At 40.0% G+C, this 18765-nt stretch overlaps 1 protein-coding gene across 1 annotated transcript; it reads right to left on the reverse strand.

The window, feature by feature from the left end:
- Nucleotides 1-608: 608 nt before the first annotated feature.
- On the reverse strand, nucleotides 609-2349 carry LOC127131328 (uncharacterized). The gene is made up of 3 exons (XM_051060251.1): nucleotides 2247-2349; nucleotides 1005-1261; nucleotides 609-944 (listed from the first exon to the last, which is right to left on the reverse strand). The coding sequence occupies exons 1-3, from the start codon at nucleotides 2347-2349 to the stop codon at nucleotides 609-611; spliced, it is 696 nt and encodes a 231-aa protein (XP_050916208.1).
- Nucleotides 2350-18765: the final 16416 nt, after the last annotated feature.

Consider the following 18765-nt stretch of genomic DNA (forward strand, 5'->3'; position numbering starts at 1 on the left):
AAAACTTAGAATTTTGATGAAACAATAAGTATTTTCAGAGATACTAAATTGAAAATGGTCAGAGTTAGATAGAGAGTGACTCCCCCTGAGATTAGCAGTCTCCCCCTAAGTGTGATACTTAAGAATTTTTTTAAAGATATTTAGTATAAGATATGGGTTTCTAGGGTAGAGAATTTCTTACCAGATTTTCTTAGGTTGCTTGACTTGATTTATTAGTTTCTCAGATAAGGATTCAGTTTCCCTTGGTTCATATAGATCCTGAAAAATGAATTAGTTTATGCAATAATTTAATGTCAGAATGTAAGCAGTGCATTTCTGAGAGTTAGATAAATTACTTCATCAAAAGACTTCTATTTAATTCTCCCCCTTTTTGTTAGGCTCAAAAAGTAAGTAACTCAAAATTTCATTAATAAGAGAAACACTTTACATAGTATAGATAGAAGCAAAAGATAAAGCCTAAGAGGAAAAAACACTTATAAAAAAACAAAGAAATCCTAGAGCGTATAAGGGTTTGGTGGAAGAGGCATCCTATGAAGTAGCTCAGCTATCAGACTTTGAATGCTGGAGTTGACTTGATCCTGTTTGTCGAGTCTGGATCTGACTAGTTGCTATTCCTTATGCAACTCTTCTAGAGTCTTGATGACTAGAGGAGCAAGATCAGTTATTGATGAATCTTCTTGAGCCAGAGCAACCTCAGTGGTCTTCTCAACATCTTCCGTGACTTTCTGAGTAACTTCAGCGGCCAATGCTGCTTCAGCTTCAACTTTCTCTCTGGATGCAGCTTCTACAACAGCTTTCTCAGTTGCCTCCCTGGCAGCAGCTTCTTCAGTTGCTTTCTCCGCAGCTTCCTGTTCTGCCTTCTCAGCTGCTTCCTTCGCCAGACGAGCCTCCTGCTTCTCTTCAACACCTCTGATGAAGTCATTTATGACTTCTTCAGATAGGCCCTTCAGCTTGAAGACTTCAGAAGTTATCCATCTGATGAATCTGTTCTAGTTGGTCCTTACTTCAGAAGGATTGTCACTGGTGTTGGATTCGTCAGATAGCTTCTTGAATCTGGAATTTGAACTCTCTAAGAACTTGGCTAGTGCCTCATCAAAGGTAGGTAGAGTGAGGTTAGGTTCAAAGGGTTCGGGAATAGGTTCAGATGGTTCAGGTATGGGTTCAGATGGTTTTGGAATGGGTTCAGGCACATAAGGATTCTTTTCAGAGTCAATTGTGGCCTGAAGGTCTTCATGGTTTGGTGAGGTTGGGTCAGGGTTATCTGAACCAGAATGTTCAGTGTTAGAAGTGAGGTTATAATAAGGAGGAGAGTCGGGGTTGGAGGAGAGGGATGGTGATTGACGTACCTCAAAAAAATGAGAGAACACGACCTAGCGAGGCGCAAATCGCACGCTAACAATGATGGACTTAACAGAGTCGCCACCGAACTTTATTTATTCCTAAAAGGAAAGGGGAAATACCGATAAAACCCAAGAAATAATGACAACGATTATGGTCGTCGCAACCAAATCAGAGTTCAGGAGTCGATTACGCAAGGGGAAGGTATGAGCACCCCTCACGTCCATTGTACTCAATGGGAACCGTTAGTTTAGTTGTGCACGTTAGTGTTAGTTTGAAATGTTAGGCTTCTCAAGCTATTAGGTGGGAAATAAAGAATAGAAGAGAGAAGAATGTTTTTAGATTTTTAACGAAGGGGACTAAACCTAAGTTTTTTATTAATGAGCCTGACACAATTTTCAAATCCTGCTCCTACGTATCTCCGGGTGCAATAGAGAACTCAAGGCTTACGCAGTTCTGGATAGAAAATGTTTATTTATTTATCGATTTTAGCGAAAGCTACTTTGTGTCAATCGATGAAAACATTGTTGGACTACCCAAAACAAGTGGAGAAGGGGACATTTGCATCACGACCGAATGGATTTACAACTCAACATTCGTGGGCAACATCGCAAGCTTACTCGCATGTTCAAGTGGATGAAACATTGCTTTGCATCACCTTGAAACAAAATATCTTTCGTTTGAGAAAAAAAGGTTTAAGGATCGATCGCACGGCGGAGAGAAAATAGTTTGATTGGTTTGAATGTGTTTTGAGTAATGGCGAGAACTTGGATGGGCGAGATATCCATCTTGAACCCTAGTCTCAGGAGCTCGTGGTATCCACCACGTTACGTTTCCATCTTATTTGCAAAAGGGTTTGATATTTTTATGTGTTTTTGAGATTTGGTTGAGAAAAGGTTTGAAGAGACCTCTTTGATAGTTTTGAATGATGGCGAGGGCTAAGATGGACGAGATATCCATCTCGAATCTTAGTCTCAGGAACTCGTGGCATCCACCATGTTCCATTTCCATCTTTTTTGAAAAGAAGTTGATTTTATTCTTGTGTTAGTAACTAGCTAAACAATCAAACAATAAAGAAATAAAAACAGTAAAATTATTACACGTAATGGGAATTGGGGTACATTTTGCCGAATGGGGATTCAAAATAATGAAACAATTAAATCGGGCCCAACCAATGAACAAGTAATGCATGAGTGTAGGTGCAAGAGGATGGTCTCATTGTAAGAAGGCCCAAGAGTAAGCCATGTGAAGAAAATAAACAACACAACAAGTTATATTTACAAGACATTCAAAAATTAAATTGAAAGAAGTAAAATTGGGATGTGCACAGATTAAAATCGGGATGCGAGGATGCGAATCAAAGTCACATAACGCAAAGACGTGTAAGGCAAGATGGAAATTAAGTTCCAATTCGATTTAAGCACAATAACGCTGGGTCGTTTGGTGCTATCATGAACCGAAAGAAATGCTAACGTGGGATGTATCATTGTAATATGATGCAAAATGAAATCATGCACTCAATCAAAAGAAGTCATAAAGTGAGGTTTTATTTGTATGGTGAAGCAAATGGTATCAAAACCGATGTTAAGTAAATCTCACAATTGAAAAATAAAATAAAATAAACAAGAAATCGAGAAATGAAAGCGAAACTCTAGGTAATGTGCTTAAAACCGGTTTGTGCATATCAACAACAAATGAGATGTTGTATGCAAAGGTCATAACACGGAGAAATACAATTGATATATTGATAAAAATTTCGGTGGCATAACGGTATAAAATTATCGAATCCACGGATTAAAAATTCAATTTATCGCAATGGGAATATAAAGTAGCAACCAATTTTATTTACAACATTTGTGGTAATTATACAATGTCAAAGAAATTAACATAAACAAAAATGAAAGACTTAACAAATTCAACATAAATTGTAAACACCAAAGGGTGCTACTAACAAAATGGACCAAATAGGCCCAGACCAAACCTCACATTCTTGGCCCAAAAAATGAATAAAATGACTGAAAAAAATAAAAGATAAAAACTTACTAACTAACAAAGGGAATTGAAAGGGAACAGATAAAACTTAATTGAACTAGAGAAAAAGAAAAACAAAAAGAAAAAATTAAAACATCTAAAAATCCTCCCAACGTCAAGGTTCCTCAACGACACTATTCATCCTCCTCAAAATTAATTGCCAACATAAAAACGAACAACGCCAAGACTACATGCAAATAACAGCGAAACCGACAAACAAAAACACAACACCAACAAAGAGAGTCCGACGAAACAAAGGATACACTATTGAATGAATTGTTACCATGTGCCGACATGAGTTGTCTTGTATCCAAATGAACTAAGACTTACCTGTTTTGAAATTATGCTTTCTTGAACACAGCCTGGGTAAAATAACACTTTCTTCAATCCAAGATCCTCTAGTTAAGACAAGACATGTGCGATTTCTACACGGGAGCGTTAAACCTCTTGCCAACAACATGATCCTGACCAATGGTAATGTCCGACAAAGCGAAAGAAAACTAAGGATGACTCTCAGTCGACAATGTTGATGGTGGTTAAAGTGAAAGGTTGATGAAATAAGGGAGTGGGTAAACAAAGATGGATAGAAACTGAGGTGTTTGGGGGGGGTACTGTAGCGGTGTATTCGTCGCTATATGATTTATCGATTAAACCATAAGCAAAGCATACAATGATTTTCGAGTCGCCACCGCACTTTTATTTATCCAAAGGACTGGCTAAAAAGCGAACAAAAGCCTAAGAAGTTTTACACGTAGAAAACTAATAAAAGGATCAGAGAGTCTGGGTAAGGGGTAAATTACGCAATGGGAAGGTGTTAGGCACCCACTACGTCCTAGGTACTCCTAGGGAGCCCTTTTCACACTTGTTGTACTAAATTGTTATTTGTTATGACATAAGCATTGTGCAAACATGATTGGGATGGTGAGAAAAGAATATACAATTTTATTATTGGGTTTGAACGGATGAACCCGCTGCCTACGTACCTTCCATCAAAGGTAAGGATCAAAACGCCGTAGTTCGGCTAAAAGATTTCCAAAAGTTGGTGGATTCAATTTTAAACACAAGCACTGAGGCTTTTCATTATCAATGGGAGAAAACTCGACCAAGAACCACATCCACCATGTGAGGATAGCTTCGACGCACTAGAGGGGTTAACCCTGTTTTCAGTACGGAAGTCTTATAGTCGACTCACTAAGGATAGGCAAGATTTACATCAACCGCAATGATAATTGAAACCTATGGCTAATGCATGAAGATATTAATGGACAAAGCCAAAACAAGTGAATGGGTGAAGTTAATTGATTGTGATTATGAAAATGGAGTCAAAGTATGATTAAGATTAATTCAAAAGAAGTATTATGAAATGGAGTTTGAAAAAAGTCAAGGACTTGGGTCCAAGTTTTTAGTTTGGAAAACGTGAAGATGTTTGCACAATATCTATGTTAAGTTTGAAATCAAAGTATGAAAAGGTTTAGGACATAATGGGGATGAATGGATGAAGATGGATCGTAAAACTTCTTAGAAGGTTCACCTCTTGAAATCATATAGAAGATGATTCAAGTGTGTCCTTTGGAATAGGCAATGAATAATAATAATGTAAGCAAACAAATGATACCGGATGCCATTCAATGGTCTTACTCCAATCTCACAAACAAAAACGGATACCGGATACCACTAGATGGATTTACACCAATCTCCTAAAACAAAACTGGATATCAGAGGCCACTCAATGGACTTATACTAATCTCCTAAAACAAAATGAAACTTGGATACCGGATGCCAATCTGTCTGGACTCATACCAATATCCAACATATGATCATAGGAAAGCAAATGCCAACTTGCAGGGACTTACAATTGCATCCTCACATAAACAAACGAAAGCAAAACATGGATGTTAGATGCCAATCTGTCTGGGCTTACTCTCACATACACAGTATGATCCTAGGAAACAAATGCCAACTTGCAGGGACTTACAGTTGTATCCTCACATACAATCAAACAATGCAACATGATCACAGGAGAGCAAATGCCAACTTGCAGGGACTTACAATTGCTTCCTCACAATCAAACAAACAAAACAGAAGCTATGAGTGACCAATGAGGTCTTACACTCTATCCTTCCATATCATAGGAGCAAATGGCCAAAAGAGATGGACTTACAATTGTCCTCAATGGGCAAACAACAATGATAGCATCACAAAAGCAAATGAGATGATCATGCTTTAATGGCAATTGATGATGATAAATGCATAGCATACAGGCAAACAAGTGCATATGAAGCAATCAGTCAATCAATGAATAGCAAACAGCACACTCTATAGCCAAACAATGGGGGGCTCACACAAGAGGGTTTGACTTTGAAAGTCCACTGTAATAGGTGAAGGTCGCTCTTAACCTTGCCATTGAGAGGCTAAGGTGAAGCAGATGAATAGGAGATGAGGGGTGTGCCTCATTGCTTCTATCTCAGATCAGAGAGAGCATCAAATAATAGAAAGTGGGGGAGTTCAGAAAGATGGAACTCTTTCCCCTTTATTGACTCGATTAGATCTTGGGTTTTTATCTCAATGCTTCAACCATATAATGGGAGCAAAGAGAGGACACACTGAATAGTGGGGAATAGATTGCTTATCCCTACCTTCCACCAATTGCCTCAAATGAGGACTTTTCCTGCTTGGGACAATTTTAAACAAACACAGGCATTGCCTCTTAAGGAGGACTTCAGACAGTTTGCCCGGTCAAATAACAGACCGGGTCTCCAGACTACATGAAGAAGAAAGGTTTATACCTCAAAAGCAATTGCTAAATAGCAAAGCAAAGCAAGTTCAAGGAACTTAAGCAACTAAAGTACCTGAAAAAGTCAAACTTATTAGTAGACAAGTTAACAGTTCAAATCAAAGGAAAATGAAACAACAGTCAACCACAGAGGGACCAATGTGCATAGCACAAGACTCAAGTATATGAGTCACACCTACAAAACAAGGGTTAGCACATGATATATACAATCCAACTCAATCAAATTTGAATGATCTTTGAGGCATTGGTGCTTAACCTGAAACAATAGCTCAATTGTAAGCTCAAAAGACCACTAGGGCTAGCCTAGGGTCAAAGATGAAAGAAAAAAGTCAAACAGCAAAGGAAAGTCAACCCAATTCATGTTCAAACATTTAAGAAGCAACCTCAATTGGATTCATAATCAAATCATGCACCATTGTCATTTCATACACCAAGGAATGCAAAGCATGGCAAGAGAAGCATACAAAAAGGTCAACAGCAAGACTTCATTCAAAAGTCAACCCAAACAATCTCAAAAATTATCAAATAAATCACATTCAATCCTAACACCTAGCATGGCAAGCATGTCAAATTTCATGGCATTTGGATGAGAGGAAGGCAGTCAATTAAAATCATGAAGTCAACATAATTTCAAGTAAGCACAATGAAGGTCAACAAGCATGGGTCAACTTCAAAAAATCATATCAATTTGAAAACAGATGAGAAATGAATGAGATTAACACCAATGCAAAGGTCAAGATGTCTAGTTATCACATATGAAATTTCATGGACATACAATATGATATGAGAATTTCACAAAAGATTTGGCAATGTGTAGCACAAAAAGTCAACAAATGACTAAGCATGGAAGAAAATTCACAATCAAATGGAAAACAGCAAGATTAATTCCAGAAAAATTCATACACAAACTAGACATGTGATAGATGATTCATGCAAAATTTGGGGTCATTTGGATGTAAGGAAGCATGTGAACAAAAATTGGGAAAATGCATATCATTCATGTAGCACCAAATGCAACACATAACTTCAAAAATTTGTAACTCACAAACCACATATGATAAATGCACAAACTCTATATGGAAACAAAGGTCAATGAGTCTAGTTTTACCACAAAAAATTTCAGGGCCAAAGGATGCATCATCATTATTTCACAAAAGAAATGGCAAAGGGTGTCAATTATGCATACATGTCAAGAAAATAATTATCAATTAAAATCCAGCCAATGGAAAATTAATTAAAAAAATCATAATCAAATACTAGACACTCTCATGGACATGATGCAAAAAAAATCAGAATTTCTGGAGTTGAAATGAATTAAAAATGAATTGTTTAAGTTGAGTGAATAATTGGAACAAGTATGAACAAGATAGCATGGTATGGGGTCAAACATGGTCAACTGAATGGCAGTTTTGTAATTATTCCTCTCATTAAACCAAACTCTGCGTTTTGAGCATGGTAATGAAATATTTTGATTGGCTCTCAGCCAATGAAACAGTAGCCCGGCCAATGGATGAATTTCTGGGTTTAACAAAACCCTAGGGTTTTAGCACAGCATTGTATTCATGTTCTTCAACATTTTCAAGCAAAATTATGGCAATCGAAATTCCAACATAGCACACAAACAACATGGCAATGATGCAACCCTGTTCATGTACATCTAAACAGCAACAATCCATACACACTCATGCGAAATTCTCTGGGCAGAGTAAGGTTTAACAGCATGGCTCATGGTGTCTTCATGCAAGCATCATCATAAAACAAATTTCGAACAAACAATCACAACAGCAAGGCAAGAACTACATCATGCAACATCAAAGCACAAACAAACGAAGCACGAGCCCATGTGAATTCTGGGCAGGTTAAGGTTTAATAGCAGGGCATTTGCTTACCAACATCAAAACAACGTTCAAACACCAACAGACAAACAGCATGGCACTGATGGTGATGTTCACACAGCAAACAGACAACAGCATGCAACACAAATCATATGGTTTTTCTGGGAATTTTCTAGGATTTTAGAACAACAGCAGGGCATATGCATCAAGTTCACCATCACAAAACCAGTTTCAAACAAAACCACACAATAGCATGATATTGGTATTCAAGTAAAATCATACAGCAACAACCAAGTACAATCCTGGGAAATTCTGGAAAATGCCCTAGGGTTTCAATATGAACAGCATAACTTCATTCACACATGAAAAAACAAAGTGTCCAGAAAGTGAAATCAAGCATCCTAATAGCATCAACAAACATCAAACAACCTAAATCCAGCAATAGTCTTCACTGAATCAACAACAACTAAGCAACTCGATGAAAAATAGGTTTGAGCATGCAAAATAAAACCCAGATTTCTCCCTCATGTCACAACCATTTTAAGCATGCTTTAGTTCATTAGAATCAGCTCAAGAGGATCTTTCATAAATATATCATGGCATGGCAAATGATTGAGGTCGAATCACTTACTTGTTTTTGAAGAAAATTGAAAACAGGGCTGCTTTGTCGGTTACAATTGCAAACAGATGACCCTTATGCTTGGCAATGTTGAATGCTTGAAGAAAATGAGCTCGATGATGCTTTGAAGCTTCCACAACTCAAACTGCCATTGGAGATGCTTGGAGAAAACAGGGTCTGAAGATGAAGTTCCAGCTAAGATTTCATACTTGGAACCAACTCATAATGATGATGGATGATGAAGAAATACAAGAGAAAGCTCGAGGGTTTGGAGGATTCGACAGAAATTCTCAAAAATGCAAAAATGCAAGAGTGAAAGAATCAGAGTGGTTTTGGTCTGTGGCTGCTGCTTGTTCATTTTCTTTGGCAGAAAAATGAAGTGATGTACTATGCTAGGTTGTGGTACAGTCCAAGGTATTGTTGTGTTCTTTTAGTTGTAACAGCCTTTAGCAAGGCCAGTGAGATGATTCTTGAGGGAGTGAGTTGTATGCCATGCTGCTGCTAATGCTCTTGTCCTTGACAGCAAAAATGGTGGATGAAAAAATCTGCTATGGACAGTACAAATTAGTGTTGGAAGTATGGTAGCATTTGTCCTTTCCAAAATTTAAGCAAGCAAGGAATGGCTTCTTGTCTTGCTGTTAATTTTAGGCTGCAGATGAGGCTTCAAATGACAGAAAAATGACTTGCCAATTTCTGTTTGAAGGTACCAAGGCATGGTTCAAATGTAGGCATGGAGAGCATGGGTGAAATTGTACCTTTCTTACAATTCAAGCAACCAAGCAATGGCCTTATGTACTGCACATTTTGACTTTGCAAACACACTTAAAATGACATTTCTGAGCTTTCCCAATTGGCCAAATGTTGAAAAAATGTTTATATCAAAAAGTCAACTCTTGGTCAAACTTGCATTTAAATGAGAAATGTCAAAATATGCCATTTTGATTGGTGAAGTTTTGGCTCATGAAATTTATATTTTTGGAAAGAGGGGATCAAATGTGACTTGTAGGAAAAAACCCCACCAAAATTGGCCAAACGGTTTGAGAGATATGGCCCTTTGAAGTTCAAGATTTTCTGAAATCGATTCGATCATAACTTGCCAACCACACATGGGAATTGAGAGTTCTAGGACTTTTTGGAAATGGGAGAACATGATCTTCAACTTTCATGTTGGGCAAAAATTCATTTGAGGCTTGTATCATGATGTAAGTTTGAGGATCAAGACTTTCCATTTATGGCAGGTTTCAATTACAGGTCCAGTTTCCATTTTGGGAAACTTTTGATTTGGCTTCAAATTCTTCCACGGTGGGGTTGGACATGACATATGAGGCTTGTATAGACATGAATGAACTCCTTCAAATCAATTCCATCCATCAAATCACTGATTAAATGGCCAGTTGACCAAGTTTGACTTTCTGTTGACTTTTCTAGGGTTTTGCATGATTGAACCACTTCTGATGAATTCCACACCCTAATTCCTTGAGACCTTGATTTCCAATGATGTCCCAAGTTGTGTGAACTCTTGATTATTGGTCATGGTGCCCAAATTCTGCAAGAATGGCCATCATCCATTGCTTTGACCGACTGTTGACTGTCTTTGACCTAATTGCTGATAATTGCTTCAACTGCAAGCAACAAGGTTAGACTGACAATATTTTTGTACTTTTTGGATGATAAACATATGAAAAGCAATAATATACAAATGCAAAACATGCTTGGTGATCAAGAACCACACACACAAGGCAACCTACCCACTAGGAGGGAAGCAAAGGCATGCAATGATCCTTGAGGCTATGATATGAGATGATATGGGCCATGAGGGATCTTAGGGCCAAAATTGGGGTCTTACAGATGCCCCTATTTAAGGTCATGCTAGCCGGAGAAGTGAAGTTTAGAAATCTTCATCTCGACGCGGTAGAATGGGCTTAAATAACAGTAATGAGACAAATTTTGGTCCCTAAGAGACCTCATGATGCAAATGTATGTATGCAAAAGACACAAATTCTGTGGGGAATATGGTTAACACAGAAGAAAAGACGATCCATCGGAGTAATACGCTCACCAGGAACAGAGACTCTGACAAGACTTTAGTTGGGGATAAACAACACTGACATAACGTGAACAAGACACGACTCTGATTAGAAGATAACAGAAAACAGACTGTAGGCCTCACTGGGGAGTGAAGGACTCACACTGGGGAAAAGAATTCCAAAGGAAAATAAATCCATTGGAGAGACACAAGCTGACTCCTGGGGAGAAGCAAAAAGAAGTTCCACTAGGGAAGCACAAGAACAATGAGGTGTTACCGGTATGAGGGTAACAAAAAATCAGGAAGGAACACCAAGGATACCGGGTTGTAGGTATGTAACAGGTGACCGACCAAAGACGTGAATTGGTGTGTGTTCCAAAACACTCATCATCCTGAAGAGAGCGAAAGCAAACTTGTTTATAGGATGGATATTTGATTCTGTAAAGAATGCAAATCTCACTCAGTTGGGGAAACAAACAAAGTGTTCGACAAGAGAGTGCATGAGATATATTATCTATAGCCGTCAAAACGTAGATAATGTACTCACAAAGGGAGATTATCCTGAACCGGGTTGTAGGTTGTTTGTAGGATAAAATCCGAAGACGTGAATGGGTTTGTGTTCCAAAACACTCATCATCCTGAAGAAAGCTAGAACAGCAGACTTGTTTATAGGATGGACATTCGAATCCACAACGGGAAAACGAATCTGACTCTGTGGAGAAAACAATCAAAAGATTGACTCGAGAGTGAACGAGATATAATATCCATTACCGTCAGAACGTGGATAGAATACTCACAAAGGGAGATTATCCTGAACCGGGTTGTAGGTTGTTTATAGGATAAAAATCCGAAATCGTGAATTGGTTTGTGTTCCAAGACACTCATCACCCTGAAGAAAGCTAGAACAGCAGACTTGTTTATAGGATGGACATTCGATTCCACAACGGGAAAACGAATCTTACTCGACTGGGGAAGATCAACAAAGGATTCCGACCAAAGAGCGCATGAGACATATTATTCATAGCCGTCAAAACGTGAATAATAACCTCGCATGGAAGATTATCCTTAACCGGGTTGTAGGTTGTTTATAGGATAGAAATCCGAAAAGAAAGGCATCAGGATACCAGAATAGGTATATAATGATGACCAATCAAAAGGAGCAACAGACATTACCGACAAAAGGGTAAATGAAAGGCGATCTGCTGAGGATTCACTGGTGAAAACCAATGATCCAGGGAACACAATCACTGACACAAGGTGAAAGGACCCACTGGGGATAAAATTGCTAGCATACGACAATTATCCACAAAAGACTTGCGAGGGATATAAGTGCTGATCTGAGCAACTTATCCAAGCAAAGGAAAATCAACATCAAGAACTAGATGAAGATAACCACAAGGGAAATTGTCATCGGTTGAGATGAACAACAAAGTTAACTCTGCAAGTGGAGAAAACAGGGTTCATGACTACCGGTTTGTAAGTAGAAAAACCGCAAAGATAGGACTTACGACTGCTGGTTCGTAGGCAGAGGGCCAAAAAGGGTGGAGATGACCACAAAATTAGGGTTTACATCTACCGAATACGGGATAGAAGACCAACAACTCCACGTGGGGATAGAACGAATCACAAATCCGCACGGGAAACCAAAATAGGGTTTATAACAAACCACAAACTGCTGGAGAGCAGGAAAATAGGATTTACAACCACCGACTGTTAGGTAGAAAACCAAAACTCTGGCTGGAGAATAAAAGGTGTATAACCACAAATTCTGTCAAGAAAGCCAGGAAAAGTAGGACTTATAACCACAGGTATGAGGGTAGCGGCCCAAAATTACTTCGCTGGGGAACAACCCACTGGGAAGCACAAGACATTTGACAAATAGCCAATTCGGGAATAATCCGAAAAGACAGACTGAATCAAGACACGTCCTAATGAGGATGTAACTCAAATAGGAACATCCATCCCAATATATGTGTTGGGAGGAAACAGAAGAAACCGTCATCCACGAGGATATATCTCAGTGGGGAACTGCAGAAGGAAAGGCAACATTTTCTGCTTATGGGGCTGACTCTATATGGAGAGATTTTAAACACCCGACATCTGCTTGGGGAGATCTATAAAGAGATCTGTATTGCCCATTGCAGGAGACACGACAAACAAAAGATATATGGCAAGAAATGCAACATGAATATCTGAATGTTTTTGAGTATGCATGAATATGCGTGATTTATGTTTGATGAATGCTGACAAAACAGACAACTCCAACACAAACAGGTTCAGGAATCAAAACGTCCAGTATTATACTTCCAGGGGAACAACCAGCTGGAGAACCAATCTGCGGAGATCTTCATGCTGTAAAGCAAAGATCTGCGGGTACTGCTGAAGAAGCAGAGGATCAGAGATATCAGGAAACAACCCAATCAGGGTACAGAAAGTCACAATGGGCAAAGCAGTCACCAAGACGAATCTGTAGGGGAACAAGAGAAGTCCCAAAGTATCTGCAGGGGATCTCAGTGTCAACTGAGAAACAAAAGGATGCATTGCACAAGCACGAACTGTTGTAGAAGCAACTCCACATAACTCCGCTGGGGAACAACCCACTGAGGGAGAGTGATATCATCCAAATAGAATCTAACTGCATAAGCAACTCTACTGGGGAAAACTGTCGGCTACTCTCTTGGGGAACAACCCACTGAGGGAGGACAGATCAAACAAGTATATTCTGCAACGAACCACTCTACTTGGGAAAGAATATGCATAGCGAACTGATCACAACAAGTAGATTCTGCAATATAAGCCACTCTACTGGGGATCACAAACAGTCAGGAAATTAATCCGTTCTCTGGATGGTAGAGCCATCATCCGACCATACCGGGGATTGAAGGAGTACTCAACAGGCGAAATTGCCATAACAAATACTCTGCAGACTATGCTGAGGAAAAAGATGGTTGAAAACACTGGGATGTCGACCCAATCAACCGCTGAATAGGAAAATAAATCCTACTCTGCTGAAGAGAACAAACTCTGATGGAGAGATATCAACAATTCCGCAGACGACTTCGCCGGGGAAAAGGTAAAGTACCGGGTATCAAACCGCCGGCTTACCGAGTCTTCAAAAGAAAGCGATCGTGCTGAGGAAACAACTCCGCTGGCAACTGCATTGGGAAGAGTGATAACAACTCTGCTCGCGAATCCGATGGGGATATCAATAACAGCTCTACTCATGCCTGCCGAGGAGACAAATAAAGTCTGGGGCATACGACCCACTGGTGAAAGTGACGGGGCACCAAGATGACAAACCATCAACCGCCGAAACTCACAAGGAAACACCCATGCTGGGAAAACTGCTGCTGGAGAAAACGAAGTCTTCAACAACACTCTGCTTGCGACTATACTGGGGGAACAACCCCAACAACAACTCTATTTGAGGAACAACCCCAACAAAGATCTGAAGAAAGAAGATACCACCAAACCAGGAATATGAACCAATGTCCTACCTGTTGGAAATCATGCCACCCTCGGGAGAGCACTGAGATATTCTTGAGTATCCTTTCAATCTTGTGAATGTTCACTTTGTTTAAAACAATTTTTTTTTTTGAAAAATTTTGATTTGTTTAAAACAATGATATTTTATCAATTTAAAACACGCAAAACATTTGTTGAATTGAAACAAATAAGAGTGCAAATAATTGGATAAAAGCTCAAATTGATTTGATGGAATGGTAGCCTGCAAATGGCAAGACTCCATAGATCTGTACAAATTTGAAATCAGTGATATATATTGGAAGAGGGCTACATTGAACATAATGATCCTTTCTCTACCAATTTGAATCTCGATGTATCCGAAGCTTCGGTTGACGACGAATCGAGAATCTTCTGACGAAATGACGACCGATAAACCAGAAAGTCTTGTCAGGATGCAGTTATTTGCCAAATCCCTAATTTTTGCCTAGATTGCCCCAGGGTGAGGTACTCAATCTAGCGGGATGCAAATATTCTCTTTTTTCAAGTCTCTAATTTTTGCCTGGATTACCCTTGCGGGTTCTCCACCGAGACGCTCATTTTTGCCTAAGCCGCCCTTTCGGGTTTTCAACTTAGCGAGCTATTCTGTTTTTTTTCATTTGCATATACTTTTTTTTTAGGCAAAGTATCTCTTGACTGCATCCGAATTCACAGGACGAGTGAAATCCTCCCCATCCATTGTTGTAAGCATCAAAGCACCGCCTGAAAAGGCTCTCTTAACAACATATGGACCCTCGTAGTTTGGAGTCCACTTGCCCCTGGAATCGGGCGCGAAAGACAAAACTTTCTTGAGCACGAGGTCACCTTCTCGGAACACACGAGGCTTGACCTTCTTATCGAATGCTTTCTTCATTCTCTGCTGATATAACTGACCATGACACATGGCAGTTAATCGCTTCTCTTCGATCAAATTCAACTGGTCATAACGACTCTGAATCCATTCAGCATCAGTCAACTTGGCTTCCATCAAGACTCGCATTGATGGGATCTCCACCTCTACTGGGAGAACGGCTTCCATGCCATAAACAAGAGAAAAAGGGGTTGCCCCTGTTGAAGTGCGTACAGACGTACGGTATCCATGCAAAGCAAATGGCAGCATCTCATGCCAATCTTTGTACGTGACAGTCATCTTCTGGATGATCCTCTTGATATTCTTGTTAGCAGCTTCAACAGCCCCATTCATCTTAGGTCTGTAAGGAGAGGAGTTATGGTGTGCAATCTTGAATTCAGCGCACAACTCATCCATCATCTTATTGTTCAGATTGGATCCATTATCAGTAATGATCCTCTCTGGCACACCATAACGGCAAATCAGCTGGTTCTTGATAAACTTCACAACCACCTGTCTGGTTACATTCGCGTATGAAGCGGCTTCAACCCATTTGGTGAAGTAATCAATCGCTACGAGAATAAACCGATGCCCGTTGGATGCTTTCGGCTCAATCATGCCGATCATGTCGATTCCCCACATAGAGAAAGGCCATGGTGATGAAATCACATTCAGGAGTGTCGGAGGAATATGAATCTTATCCGCATAAATTTGACACTTGTGACATTTCTTCACATACTTACAACAGTCAGACTCCATTGTCAGCCAATAATAGCCCGCTCTCAACATTTTCTTAGCCATGGCATGTCCATTGGAATGAGTACCAAATGAACCCTCATGGACCTCAGTCATCAATAGGTTTGCTTCGTGTCTATCCACGCATCTGAGCAAAACCATATCGAAATTCCTCTTATACAGCACTTCACCACTGAGGTAGAAACTGCCTGACAACCTTCTCAAAGTTTTCCTATCCTTCACAGATGCCCCAGGCGGGTAGACCTGGTTCTGGAGGAAATTTTTGATATCAAAATACCAAGGCTTGTCATCTTTCACTTCTTCGATTGCAAATATGTGAGCTGGTCTGTCCAAGCGCATCACAGTAATATTGGGGACATCATTCCACCGTCTGACCACTATCATGGAAGCAAGCGTTGCAAGAGCATCCGCCATCCGATTGTCCTCTCGAGGAATGTGATAAAATTCAACTTCTATAAAGAATGTTGAAATTCTCCTTGCGTAATCTCTGTACGGAATGAGACTTGGCTGGTTCGTCTCCCATTCACCCTTGATCTGATTGATAACTAGGGCCGAATCACCATAGACATCAAGATACTTGATTCTCAAATCAATGCATTCTTCAAGTCCCATTATACAGGCTTCATACTCCGCCATGTTGTTCGTGCATTTGAAAGTTAGCCTTGCTGTAAACGGAATGTGTGAACCTTGAGGAGTGATAATCACTGCCCCAATTCCATTTCCATATTGATTAACAGCGCCATCAAACACCATCGTCCATCTGGAACCAGGTTCTGGACCTTCATCAAGTGTAGGCTCATCGCAATCTTTCATCTTCAAATACAGAATTTCCTCGTCAGGGAAGTCATACTGAACAGACTGATGATCTTCAATCGGCTGGTGCGCTAGATGGTCAGCCAAGATACTACCTTTGATAGCTTGCTGAGCTCGATACTCAATATCATACTCAGACAACAACATCTGCCAACGGGCAATCCTCCCAGTTAAAGCAGGCTTCTCGAAGATATACTTAATTGGGTCCATTCTGGATATCAACCAGGTTGTATGATTTATCATGTACTGGCGCAAACGCTTAGCAGCCTAAGCTAAAGCACAGCACGTCTTCTCAAGTGTAGAGTATCGAGACTCACAATCAGTAAACTTCTTACTGAGGTAGTATATAGCAAACTCCTTCTTCCCTGATTCGTCTTGTTGACCGAGTACACAACCCATCGAGTCTTCAAGAACTGTTAGATACATGATCAGAGGTCTTCCTTCCACAGGCGGAGACAAAATCGGAGGTTCAGACAGATAATCTTTGATACTGTCGAAAGCTTTCTGGCAATCCTCGGTCCAATCATGAGACTGATCTTTCCGGAGGAGCTTGAATATCGGCGCACATGTGGCAGTCATGTGGGATATAAATCTGGAAATGTAGTTCAAGCGGCCAAGAAAACCTCGGACTTGCTTCTCAGTTTTGGGTGCAGGCATCTCTTGTATTGCTTTGACCTTTGCAGGATCAACCTCAATACCTCTTTCGCTTACCACAAAACCCAACAACTTGCCGGAACGGACTCCAAATGTACATTTGTTCGGATTCAGGCGAAGTTTGAACTTTCTCAAACGCTGAAAAAGCTTCAACAAATGCTCAACATGCTCAACTTCCGTTCGGGACTTAGCGATCATATCATCAACATAGACTTCTATCTCCTTGTGCATCATGTCATGAAACAAGGTAGTCATAGCTCGTTGATACGTGGCTCCGGCGTTCTTCAAACCGAAGGGCATCACTCGATAACAGAATGTTCCCCAAGGTGTGATGAATGTTGTCTTCTCCATATCCTCTGGTGCCATCTTAATTTGATTAACCGGAAAATCCGTCCATAAAGGAAAAGACTTTGAATTTGGCTGTGTTGTCTACCAACATGTCGATGTGTGGTAGAGGAAAATCATCCTTTGGGCTAGCTTTATTCAAATCTCTGTAATCAACGCACATACGGACTTTTCCATCCTTCTTAGGAACAGGCACAATATTGGCCACCCATTGAGGATATGTCGAAGTCACCAGAAACCCCGCATCAATTTGCTTCTGAACTTCTTCTTTGATCTTTACTGCCATATCTGGATGAGTTCTTCTGAGCTTCTGCTTCACAGGCACGCACTCAGGCTTCAAAGGCAGGAAATGTTGCACAATATCTGTATCTAAACCCGGCATGTCTTCATAGGACCAAGCAAAGATATCTGAATATTCTCGTAGCAAACTGATCAAATCTTCCTTGACAGACTCTTCAAGAAGTGCCCCGATCTTCACCAGACGAACACAATCCTCAGACCCTAAGTTGACTGTTTCCAAGTCTTCGAGATGCGGCTGAATGATCTTCTCTTCGTGCTCAAGGAGACGGGTAATCTCATCAGGAACCCCCTCAACGTCATCTTCTTCTGCCTCAAATACAGGGAATTCAAAATTGGGAGATAGCGTTGGATCATTATGTTCAATGGGTTTTAGGATCAATCTGCATAATGATTTTGGTTAAGGAAAAAACTTCAGCATTTAAACAAGCAAACCATTATGCAGATGAAAAAATGTTTGCTCTTTTTTTTTTGTTTTTATGGTTTTTTGTGATCACTGATTTCATGCAGAAAAGCAAAAAGTAAAAACAAAGGAAAAACAAATGTTAAACAATGCATTAATTGAATGAAAACATCATTGTATTAAATGCCGCCAACAATGTCATCACTTCTCCTTTTGGCATGGGAGAAGGTTTTAAACAAAATGAACAATTTACTCTGATCTATGGATGACTGTAGGAACATCTACAGCGACCCAATTGTGGCAGACACCACCAGGTATGATGAAATTGTTCATGTCTTCTGCGTCCTCTTCCAAGATAGCAGTAGCCTCTTCTTCAGGTTGATCAACACGGACGACTCCTCCACTTGTGAACAAACCTTGCTCATTACATGCCCCAGAACAGTAGCCTATGCCAGCCCGGGATCGGTTAACCAGGAATAAATCCATCAACAGCACTTAGTCTG

This window comes from Lathyrus oleraceus, chromosome 3 (assembly GCF_024323335.1).
Source record: "Lathyrus oleraceus cultivar Zhongwan6 chromosome 3, CAAS_Psat_ZW6_1.0, whole genome shotgun sequence".
Lineage (NCBI taxonomy): Eukaryota > Viridiplantae > Streptophyta > Magnoliopsida > Fabales > Fabaceae > Lathyrus > Lathyrus oleraceus.